Genomic DNA, 12,339 nt, shown 5'->3' with positions numbered 1-12,339 from the left:
CCAGTACTAAAATGATTTTGATTATTGAGTTGGCATATACCCCTAAACATTCCTAAATCAGTGGTTGGCAGCAGCAATATTCTGAAAGAAAGAGTAAGAAAAAACAGTGCGTGCACACACATACACACATGCGTACACACACATAGCAGCTTCGAAGCCTCTTACACATTAATGGATTCCTCATGGATTACATGGCTGTAATTGTGAAAGAGGACAAAGAACCAGAGGGAACCTTATTTCTTTAAACAAAAACATTTTTTAAAAGACGTTTCTTTTGAAAAGTCATTTTTTTTTTCTGAAGAGAGTAGAAATAAAAAAAGCTCCAGCATAATGGAACTCTTAAAAATGTGTCAGCAACGCAATAGAAAACCAGAATAAATGTAGGCAAGGCAACCACATGAAGCCAGTCACAGAGTGAGTTCATTTGTACTCTTAACAGCAGACAGGGATGGAGAAAACAGTCAGCAGGAGAGAGAGTGGTGAGAAGTGCCAGCTCATAGGCAGGGGGATGGTGTGCCGTATGGGGAGGGACATTCTAGAATTCAAAACAACAGACTATTCATATCATATTCCTAAAATTTGTATAATGAAACCTGTTTATATTATCCTCAAATTAATTGTTCAATGTTTGAATGTCAGTGTCCCAGCCAATGACCCACCAACAATTTCCTTGGTCGTAACATTTTCTTTCCTTGGTCTTTCGAAAAAAATAACGAATGAGTTTTCTGAAATGTCTTCTTACATCATGGAGGATGGGAGTTCATCTTGGGATACTGGATATGATGGTGGGTGGGGGGGCTTGGCTGGGACCAGGAGGTTTGTGATTGTGAGGCAACTTTTGATCCCATTAGCTGATGGTTGACTGACATTTTGGAACAAGATTTTGCAAGAGACTGGGGAAAGGAAAAGAAGGAGCATGGGAGGGAGAAACTTAAAAGATTGAGAAGGCAGGAATAAGCTGAGTGCTCCCAAATTTGAGGAGGATTTTATTATTGGACACAGATCTCTGGTGAGCTTGCAGCCAGGATGTCAGAGGCCTGGTATGGGGGACCTAGTTTAGGTTTTCTTGTCAGCTTTGTACTGAACTTACCAAGCCAACTGGCTCTATGAGAAAAGGTACATTACTTCTCATTTATATATTAAGTAGCAATGTATACAGGCATGAAGGGGACAGCTTTTCCTGGAGGGTTTAAGGTAATATTTTAGAGAAAATAAAAGGAAATACCACTTTAGATGCCTGGAAATTGCTTCCCAGAGAAGTGGCATAAGCTAAAAGTAACTAGTTCCGTGAAAGATTTATCTAGATTCTTTGTTACTAGATTTGTAAATTCTTTTCTTAGTAGAAGTGAAATGCTTTGGAGAAGGTTTTTAAATTTTCTTTAGTATTCCTATTAGAAGCAGAATATTGGTTGGGTTGCATAGGATCTGACTGATTATGTAATTTCTTGCTGAAAAGAGTTACCACACTTTGGAAGATTTCGGGAAGCCCCTCTATCCAAAGTGTGTGGAAAAGTAGAAAAAAGGAATGAGCTTTGCAGTGAGGCAGCCAGGGGTTTGAAGCCTACTTGCACTACCTGCTGGCTGTAAGACCCTGGGTAAACCACTTAACCTCTCTGAATCTCAGCTCAATGCTGAGGGCAAAAACGTGTGCCTAACAAGGTTTTTGAGAAGAACAAGAGAGATCACGTACGTGAAAATGTAGCATAGGGCCTGTGGCACATAGTAGCAGTATTAGTGGTATTAGGTTGATGCAAAGGTAACTGTGGTCTTTGCTGTTTAAAAGTAATAGCAGGCCAGGTGCATTGGCTCATGCCTGTAATCCCGACACTTTGGGAGGCCCAGGCAGATGGCTCACATGATACAAGCTTGTAATTATTTAACTAGAAATAACATAGGTCTGCCCCTGGCCATCTTGGCCCACAGTCAGGAGTTCAAGATCAGCCTGGCCAACATGATAAAACCCTGTCTCTACTAAAAATACAAAAATTTGCCAGACTCAGTGGCATGTGCCTATACTCCCAGCTACTCAGGAGGCTGAGGCAGGAGAATCACTTGAACCCAGAAGGTAGAGGTTGTGGTGAGCCGAGATTGTGCCATTGCACTCCAGCCTGGGTGACGGGGTTAGACTCTGTCTCAAATAAAATAAATGAAATAGCTGGGTGCAGTGGCTCAAGCCTGTAATCCCAGCACGTTGGGAGGCCGAGACAGGTGGATCACGAGGTCAAGAGATTGAGACCATCCTGGTCCACATGGTGAAACCCCGTCTCTACTAAAAAAAAAAAATGCAAAAAATTAGCTGGGCATGGTGGCATGTTCCTGTAATCCCAGCTACTCAGGAGGCTGAGGCAGGAGAATTGCCTGAACCCAGGAGGCGGAGGTTGCGGTGAGCCGATATCACGCCATTGCACTCCAGTTTGGGTAACAAGAGCAAAACTCCATCTCAAAAAAAATAAAATAAAATAAAATAAAAATAAATGAAATAAAATAAAATAAAAATAAAAGTAATGGCACAAACTACGATTACTTTTGCACCAACCTACTAGCTGTCCAATAAATGTTTGCTCCACCCATTTTCTTTCTCATGTAAATAAGTAACATACTAGCCCTAAGCACTTACCATACATATAACTTCATTTATCCTCACAACAATTCTATGAGACAGGTACTATTATTGACCCAATTTTACAGAGGAAGAAACCAAATCTTAGTGAGTTTAAATACTGTTTAAGATGGAAGTTATCTATGCTGTATAATAAACAACCCTCAGAACTTAGTGGCTTGAAACAACCACCATTTTATTAGGTCATGATTCTGTGAGTTAACTGGGCTGGGCTGGGTGGTTCTTCTACCCTACATGCTGATGTCTGGGGCTGTATTTATTTAAAGGCTCAACTGGGTTGGAACATGCAAGATGGCTCCCATGTATGGCTGGCGGTTGATGCTGGTTGTCAGCTGGGAACACAGCTGGGACCGTCCACAAGGGCACATACCCATGCTTGTTTCTCCATGTACTTTTCACAGGATGGCAGCTGTGTTCCAAAAGGGGGCATTCCAAGAGTAAAGACATGTAAACTTGTAGTTCTTTTAAGACTCGAACTCAGAAATCTCAGAATGTCTCTTCTGCCACTATCTAGTGATCAAAGCAGTCACAGGCTCACCAAGATTTGAGGGAAGGAGAAACAAATTTTACCTTCCAGTGGAGAAATGGTGTGAATGTATGGGAGGGAAGGAGTTGATGACAGCCACGATTGGAGACTATCTACCACAAATGCTTTGCCAAAATCAGAGAACTAGTCAAGTGTCAGAGTTAAGATTCCAACCACACAAATCAAAATACATATTCTCAGCTACTAGACCATACACATACACATGACAATATACAATTACATGTTCATATCTATGGCAAACACAAGTAAAATACAGTTTCAGAGGAAAGATCAACAAAATTAAGAGCTCTAAAGGTCAGAAACAAAAAAAAACATATACTTTTTGTGTGTGTGCTTTATCCCCATACCATGCAGAATAAATGTTACTTCTTGAACACATACTCATACTCGTTTGCCCTTTTGGGTAACCCATGCTTGTGTGGCAGATGTCAGAGAGCCCTGTAGTTGTTAAGGGAAGCTTCCAGGGAGAAGCGGAATTTAGCCTGGCTCTGAGGTCTAATTAGGATTTGAATAAGAGAACGAGATGAAGAAAGGGGAGGAAGAGAAAATATGAACAAGAATGAGCGGCAAGTGGCAGTTAAGGGATGGAGGAAGGGTGAAGTGATTTGGAATGGTAGGACTGATTAATAACTCAACTGATGATTACAACTAAATTGGTTCCCCGTCTTTTTTTTTTTTTTTTTTTTTGAGATAGGGTCTCACTCTGTCACTCAGGCTAGAGTACAGTGGCATGATCTCAGCTCACTGCAAACTCTGCCTCCTTGGCTCCAGCTATCCTCTTCTCTCCTACTTCAGCCTTCTGAGTAGCTGGGACCACAGGTGCATTCCACCACACCCACCTATTTTCATATTTTTTGTAGAGATAGTATTTCACTATATTTCCTCTGTTGGTCTCAAACTCCTGAGCTCAAGTGATCCACCCACCTCGGCCTCCCAAAGTGCTGGGGATTACAAGTGTCAGCCATGGAGCCCGGCTGGTTTCCCATCTTTTTAAGCATCCCAATGTAGCACTGGGAACCTGATTAAAAGGAATGAAGATCCTCATGACACCAGCCCAACTGTGCAAACTCTGTTTCAAGATTGCTGAAGGTGGATGCTGGAGAGCCTTTTCGGGGCTACATGGGGAGGATGCTGCTTGAGGATCACCCTGATGGCAGGTCTAGGCAGAGCCAGGTTCATACCACTGTCTTTCTAGTTTAATTTGGAAATGGATTGATGAGCGTATGACAAACCCAGTCATTATAACTCTTATTATAGAATGCTCTAGAGAGTTCATTAACCTGAATCTCTCTTATACTTCCCCTCTACCAGTACTGCCTGATGAAGGGAAGGGCTTGGGGATTTTTTTGAGCCATTCTGAGCAAACATCGTCTTTAGAATATTTTCCCATGAAGGTGGCTTCTATCATTCTCATTTGCAAAACCTTTGCTCTTTCTTCACATTTGAAAGAAACCCAGAATGACTGTTGTAATTTTTTCATGTAAATTACAAATATTTAGAATCCCTGTCAAAGGAGTGAAAAAAAAAAGCAGATGGTTTCCTTTATGTTCATCCCAATAATACCACATTAGAAAATAGTATTTTCAAGAGTTGTTACAAGATATTTCAAGGAAATAAACATTTGTTGAATGCAAACAAGAACAGATATGACATTTAAAAGTATTAATTTAGAGCTAAGGAGTCTGAGGCTCAGAGATGATGAGTGGTGTGTATAAGGTCACAGAGTGAATTTGCAGCCATGTCAGAATCTGACCTCAGTTCTCTCAAGTCCCAATCTGGTGTACTTTCTGTACTCTAGAAAGCACTACTCCAGATTTATTGCAAAGATGGCCATATTCCTTTGGGCTTCCCCATATCCACATCTTTGCAATATGACTTTGCAGTTTCTTTCCTTTCAAGGTAGACTATTTCCCCACTTCTTGAATCTGGGCTGGTCTTGTGATTTGCTTTGGCCAATGAAAGGTGGTGGAAATGATGGTACACCACTTCTGAGCATAGGCCTCAAGAGACCTGTGAACTTCTGCTTGCCCTGCTGTAAACTTACTACCACTATATGGACAAGTCTAGGTTCTTAGTCTGTTTCTTCTGCTATGGAAAATACCTGAGACTGGGTAATTTATAAACAATAGAAATGTATTCTTCACAGTTCTGGAGGTTGGAAAGTACAAGACCAAGGTGTCAGCTGGTTTGGCACCTGGTGATGGGTCAGTCTCTGCTTCCAGGATGGTGCCTTGAACACTGCTTCCTCTAAATGGAATGAATTCTGTGTCCTCACATGGTGAAACAGATGGAGGCAGAAAAGGGGCAAATAGTTCCCTCGTGCTTCTTTTATAAGATAATGAATCCCATTCATGAGGGCTCTGTCTTTATGACTTAATCGCCTTCTAAAGATTCCACCTCTTAATACTAACACATTGGTGATTAAGTTTCAACATATGGACTTTTGGGGGACACACTCATGACATAGCACTAGGCTATACTTAGAAGATAAAAATTCATGGAGAAGATCCCAGTGATTCCAGTTAAAGCTATCCTAAACTAGCCAACAACCAGTCAACCACCACAGATGAGAGAGCTTACCCCAGATTGCCAGAGCTTACAGATGATCATGAGTGAGGCTTGAGTGAGCACAGCTGAGACCGGAAAAGGCCAGCTGACTCATGTCACAAATACTCATGGTTTTAAGCAGAATTGAGCAAACCTTTACTTTTAAAGGATCCTATAGTACATAATACAGGTGCATACAGCATAGGCTCTGTTGTAACTCTCCTCTGCCGCTGTGGTGCCAAAAAATAGCCATAGGTGATACGTAAATGAACAGACATGGTGGTGTCCAAATAAAACGTAGCCACAAAAACTGGCATCTGGACCACAGGCTATAGTTTTCCAACCCCTGATTTTAAGGCATTGAGTTTTGGGTGATTTGTTATACAACAAGAACTAACTGATACACCGCTTGATTCTGAGCTGGTATCCCAAATAAAGAAAAACATCAGAGTTATAGCAAGTAATGTATTTGCAAAGATAAAAGCAAGTAGCAAGAGGAAGATATATCCATTTGCTTGAAGTTTTTACCTTAGCTGCCTTTAAAGTTTATACCTTAGCTGCCTTTACAACCTTTTGTTTGCAGACTGGGTATATTGTCATAGAACTGCTATTTCAATCTTTACAGATAATATTTCATGAGGGTAGCCACACTTCTAGCAGAAAACAAGTTATTCTGGTTGCAAACTCAGTTTACAAGCTTCTGAATTCAGATTTCAATTCCATTGAAACAGATTTCAAAGATTCCTGGAAAGCTTTTAAAGCCAAATTCATCAGCGTCTGCTTAGTTCTCCTCATTCTCACTACCTCCATCACAGTTAGTGCTTCTGACCTCAGCCTCCTTGAAACTCCCTTCTCTTTTGGCTTGTGTACTGCTTCTAGTTCATTTCTTTCATCTCTGGTCTGCCAGCAGGAGCTCCGTATTCAGAGCTTCTCTCCTCCTTGCATATTTCAGTCCTGAATCACTTTTTCTAGTGGGTCTTGATCAGGCATATATATCAGAAGCCTCTATGTATTAAACTTGGAAGCATAATAGCTATTATTGGCAAAGCTCTTCAGGTGATTTTGAAGAACATTTCTGTAGCAGAGAGTAGTTTTCAAATATGACTCCAAAATATCTCCTATCCCACATGCCCTTCTGCAATGTGACTGTGCCACTCCCATATCAAGAGAGAGATAAAATCTAGGCCGGCCAGGCTGCCCTTGCTCTGCACCACATGCTCACTGTGGTGGGCCCTGTGCCAGGGCAGTGGCTGCAGCACCTGGCCATGCTAGTCCTGGTCCCAGTGCTAGCCTGGGGGGCTGATCCACTATGGCAGGAGGAGGAGTGGCCCACCTTTTTGGCAGCGAAGGGAGTGGGGCTTGATGTCATCTCTGGAAAGGAGTTTTATGGACAAAGAGCCACCTACAATGCTTTGACCAGGAAAGACTCCACTAGAGGGATAGCCAAGATGTCCTTGGATCATGTAGACCTCACCTGTGACACACTGCAGGTCTCATAGCCAAGAAGTTGGATTTTGTGGATGATATCTTCACCAGTGTGTACAAAGCCAAATACCCCATTGTTAACTACAGGGCTCTGACAATTCTCAATGAGTTTGGCAGCCCTAACCTGGACTTCAAGCCTGCAGACCAGCCCCGTTTTGACAACAAGGAAGGGTTCTGAGTTCCATCTGCCGGAGCAGGTTCTTGGGAGTATGAGGCAGGAAGACACTCCACCACTAAATGTCCTGCAAAACAGGCTGCCTAAAGCTTCTGAGTTACCTAGGTTTGAATAAAACAGATGCTTAATCTGGAAAAAAAAAAAAAAAAAGAGATAACGTCTATTTCTCAACGTCTTGAATATGGTTGAGGCCTGTGACATCTTTGGCCAATAGAATGTGATAGAAATGACTGTGCTAGTTCTAGACATAGCCCTTCATTGGTCTGGTAGCTTTCACCTCCTACCTCTTGTAAGGAGTGTGATTATTGAGACAACCATGGTATCAGAAAGCCAGGCCATGTGAAGCAGCTGCTAAGGATGAGATCCCATGTGTAAGTGGAGAATCCATCTGGGAAGTGGATCCTTCAGGCCCAGCCACTATCATGTGGAACAAAACTACCTAGCTACACCCTTTCCAAATGCCTGACCCACAAAATCATGAACAAAATAAATGGTAGTGTTATGTCATTAAGCTCTGGGGTAGTTTATTACTCAATAATAGGTAAACTAGAGCAATCTTGAAGAACCTGGCCAGGTACAGTGGCTCAGGTCTGTAATCCCACCACTTTGGGAGGCTGAGGAGGGTGGATCACCTAAGGTTAGGAGTTCGAGACCACCCTGGCCAACATGGTAAAACACTGTCTCTATTAAAAATACAAAATAGCTAGGTGTGGTGTCCTGTGCCTGTAATCCCAGCTACTCTGGAGGCTGAGGCAAAAGAATCACTTGAACCTGGGAGGTGGAGGTTGCAGTGAGCCTAGATTGCACCACTGCACTCCAGCCTGGGCAATAGAGCAAGACTCCATCTGAAAAAAAAAAAAAATATATATATATATATATATATATAAACACTGATGAGCCTGTATTTTCTACCTGGCCTTACCCTGTTAAGAACCATTAACATCCTATACTGCTGCCATCCTGGCCTATATGGATTAAGCATGAGCTGACACTTCAGAAATCTTAATCTTACCTCTTTTATGAGCTCTACACCATGTATTTTTATAGACGTCCTGCTGGCACCTCAAATGCAATACATCTTTGCTAAACTGAACACATCAGCTCCCTTTTTTAAAAAGTCCTGTCCCCTTTTGCAATTAACTGTCCCATTGTCTACCAAGTTACCCTTGGAATAATTTTTCATTCCCCTCTTTCACCTGGAGCAGCCAATTAAGTCAGAAAGTTCTATTTGCCTTTTTCTTTCTGTCCTTTTTGTCATTATCTTAATTATGACCTTATCATCTCTCAGCTGCATTATGGCAGTGGTCTCTCTGCCTTTTATTCTTTAGCGCATCTTCCACACAATGGCCAGAATGAGCTTTCTAAAACATGAGCTTTCTCACATTATTTCCCTCCTTCAAAAGCAGCAATAGTTCCTGAATGCTTACCAAGAACATCTCGCACTTAGTGTGGCAGGCAATGTCCTCCATTATTGAGTGGCAAAGTAACTTCTCTACCTATCATCCATTACCTCCTTATCACAACATAACTCTCAGCTACCTGGTCTACCGGCTGCCTTTCCCTGACTTTGGGCTTCTATACAGACTCTTTCCTCAGTCTGAAATGCCTCTGCATTCTTTCTTCATGTGTAGAATTTTTTTGATTATCTCAAAGCCCAGTTCAATTTTAATGTTTTTCTGGATGTGTTTTCTGATTGCTCTTTTCCTTATGGCTGCCACACGTACTGGTGCAGGTGTGTAGCACACAACTCTAAAGAAAGCCATTCATAATTACAGTGTAATTTGCACCTCCTAGAGTTGTACAACATACAACTTATAACAAGCTCCAGGCACAAGTAATTATTTTGTTCTCTGTACTCCTTCAATACAGTTCTTTATTTTGTTCCCGAAAAATGCATTTATAACACTCACTAGATGCCAGGCACTGACAAAAGATCACAGACACAAATATGAATATTATCAGGTATTGGCCTCGAGAGGCTTAAAATTAGAGCAGTAGACATATAATTCGTATGTTACATATATACATACACATGTATGCTACATATATACATACATATAATGTATATTCCAAAAATCTTTCGCCTTTATTTTGTCCTTACCTTTGTCTTCTCTATATCAGTGTTGGTTGAGAGCTCTATTTTAGAGCAAAAAAAAAATTTTTTTTTTTGAGGCAGAGTCTCACTCTGTTGCCCAGGCTGGAGTGCAGTGGCATGATCTTGGCTCACTGCAACCTCCTCCTCCTGGGTTCAGGTGATTCTCGTGTGTGTGTGTGTGTGTGTGTGTGTGTGAGAAGCATGCTACATATATGAAGGATAAATTATAAAAATTGTTCATATGTTCAGGAACAAAGGACATATTTTCTAAAACTGTAGAGATCCAGAGTCAGAAGAGGTACTTTCAACCCAAATGAATCATTTCACAATCGAAGTGACAGACTCAAAGAGGTGAAATGACTTGTCAAAGACAAACAACTAGGAAATAGTTGAGCCAGGACTTAAATCTTAATCTGGATTTCCAGTCCAATGCTTTTACCAACATCTTACTAGTCAAGAAAGGAGTTTTTCCATGATGCGATACAAAAGGGCTTCTTGGAGGTCTTAGTTCCATTTTACAGGTGATAAAAATGAGGCCCAGAGAATGATAATGATGGCTCCCATCTATCAACCACCTACCTCATGCCAGGCATAGTTCGAAGCACTCTCTTCTATAATCTTCACCACAGCCCTGTGAGATTGGAAATGAGGAATAGGAAGCTAAGTGACTGATTCAAGATCCCATATGTAGTAAGCAGCAGAGCAAGAATTGACACCAAGGCTGCCTGGCATCAATGCACATGATCTTCATTACTGCATTATACTAGCAGATTGGATTCCTGCTTTTATTATTTTTGTTTAAATATGATGCACCTTGGCTGGGCACGGTGGCTCATGCCTGTGATCCCAACACTTTGCGGGAGCCAAGGCAGGTGGATCACTTGAGTTCAGGAGTTCAAGACCAGCCTGGCCAACATGATGAAACCTTGTCTCTATTAGAAATATAAAAATTATCTGGGTGTGCTGGCACATGCCTGTAATCCCAGCTACTTGGGAGGCTGAGGCAGGAGAATTGCTTGAACTGTGGAGGTTGCAGTGAGCTAAGATTGCGCCACTGCACCCCAGCCTGGGTGACAGAGTGAAACTCCGTTACACACACACACACACACACACACACAGAAAGATGATGTACATTATGTCAAAACTCTGCTGGTAAGAAGTATAAATTATTCTGCCTACAGGCACATCTGCTGGGAGTACAAGTATTATTTTATAGGTGAGAACATTTGCTTCAGTGCTTACTACATGTCAGAGTTCTGCACCTGTACACATGACCTCAGGTAAAGCATGCAGCATAATGCTGGCCCACAAAATATCAATGAAACAAAAGCTGATCATTTGAAAAGATAAACAAAGTTGACAAACCTTCAGTCAGACTAAGAAAAAAGGGAAAAGATCCAAATAAATAAAATCAGAGATGAAAGAGGAGACATTATAACTGATACCACAGAAATTCAAAGGATCGTTAGAGACTATTATGAACAACTATATGCCAATAAATTGGAAAATCCAGAATAAATGAATAAATCCTTGGATACATACAACCTACTAATACTGAACCATGAAGAAATCCAAGACCTGAATAGAGCAATAACATGTAATGAGATAAAAGCAGTAATAAAAAACCTCCTATCAAAGAAATGCCCAGGACCTGATGGCTTCACTGCTGAATTCCATCAAACATTTAAAGAACTAATATTAATCCTACTCAAAGTATTTCAAAAAATTAAGGACATAGGAATACTTCCAAACTCATTCTACAAAGCCAGTATTGCCTTGATACCAAAACCAAACAAAGACACAACAAAAGAGAGAAAACTAAAGGCCAATATCTCTGATAAACATAAAGGCAAAAATCCTCAACAAAATACTAGAAGACTAATTTCAACAACACATTTTAAAGATCATTCATCATGATCAAGTGGGATTCATCCCAGGAATGCAAAGGTGATTCAACATATGCAAATCAGTTAATGTGATACATCATATCAACAGAGTAAAGGACAAAAACCAGATGATCATTTCAATTGATGCCAAAACACATTCAATGAAATCCAACATCTCTTAATAATAAAAACTCCCTCAAAAAATAGAACATCCGGCCGGGCGCGGTGGCTCAAGCCTGTAATCCCAGCACTTTGGGAGGCCGAGGCGGGTGGATCACGAGGTCAAGAGATCAAGACCATCCTGGTCAACATGGTGAAACCCCATCTCTATTAAAAATACAAAAATTAGCTGGGCATGGTGGCGTGTGCCTGTAATCCCAGCTACCCAGGAGGCTGAGGCAGGAGAATTGCCTGAACCCAGGAGGTGGAGGTTGCGGTGAGCTGAGATCGCGCCATTGCACTCCAGCCTGGGTAACAAGAGCGAAACTCCGTTTCAAAAAAAAAAAAAAAAAAAAAAGAACATCCTTCAACATGAGAAAAGTCATATGCAAAAAACCTATAGCTAGTATCATACTGAATAGGCAAAAACTGAAAGCTTTTCCTCTAAGATCTAGAACAAGACAAGGATGCCCATTTTTCCCACTGTTATTCAACATAGTACTGGCAGTCCTAGTGGAAGTAATTAGACAAGATAAAGAAATAAAGGGCATTTAGATTGAAAAGGAAAAAGTCAAATTATCATTGTTTGCAGATGATATCCTATATTTAGAAAAACCTAAAGACTCCACTGAATAAATCTATTAAAACTGATAAACAATTTGGTCAAGTTGCAGGATAAAAAGTCAATATACAAAAATCAGTAGCATTTCAATATGCCAAGAGATAACAATCTGAAAAAGAAACAAAGAAAGTAATCTCATTTACAATAGCTACAAATAAAGTATAATACCTAGTATTAGGCCTGGGGTGGTGGCTCATGCCTGT

General features: G+C 41.0%; 1 protein-coding gene and 1 long non-coding RNA gene across 2 annotated transcripts in view; one reads left to right on the top strand and one right to left on the bottom strand.

Annotated features, from left to right (window-relative positions):
* Positions 1-12,339, bottom strand: part of WASHC3 (WASH complex subunit 3) — a 104,422-nt gene that overhangs the window by 6,625 nt on the left and 85,458 nt on the right. The window contains exon 7 of the mRNA XM_074402331.1: positions 10,049-10,100. Within this exon, the coding sequence (XP_074258432.1) occupies positions 10,049-10,100 (52 nt within the window). The remainder of the gene's footprint in view (positions 1-10,048; positions 10,101-12,339) is intronic.
* The window catches only part of LOC141585080 (uncharacterized), a 110,139-nt gene that overhangs the window by 25,857 nt on the left and 71,943 nt on the right, over positions 1-12,339 (top strand). The window lies entirely within an intron of this gene.

Source organism: Saimiri boliviensis, chromosome 7 (assembly GCF_048565385.1).
Source record: "Saimiri boliviensis isolate mSaiBol1 chromosome 7, mSaiBol1.pri, whole genome shotgun sequence".
Lineage (NCBI taxonomy): Eukaryota > Metazoa > Chordata > Mammalia > Primates > Cebidae > Saimiri > Saimiri boliviensis.
The sequence above is the reverse complement of the archived record's forward strand: the minus strand, read 5'-3'. Positions and strand labels throughout refer to the sequence as shown.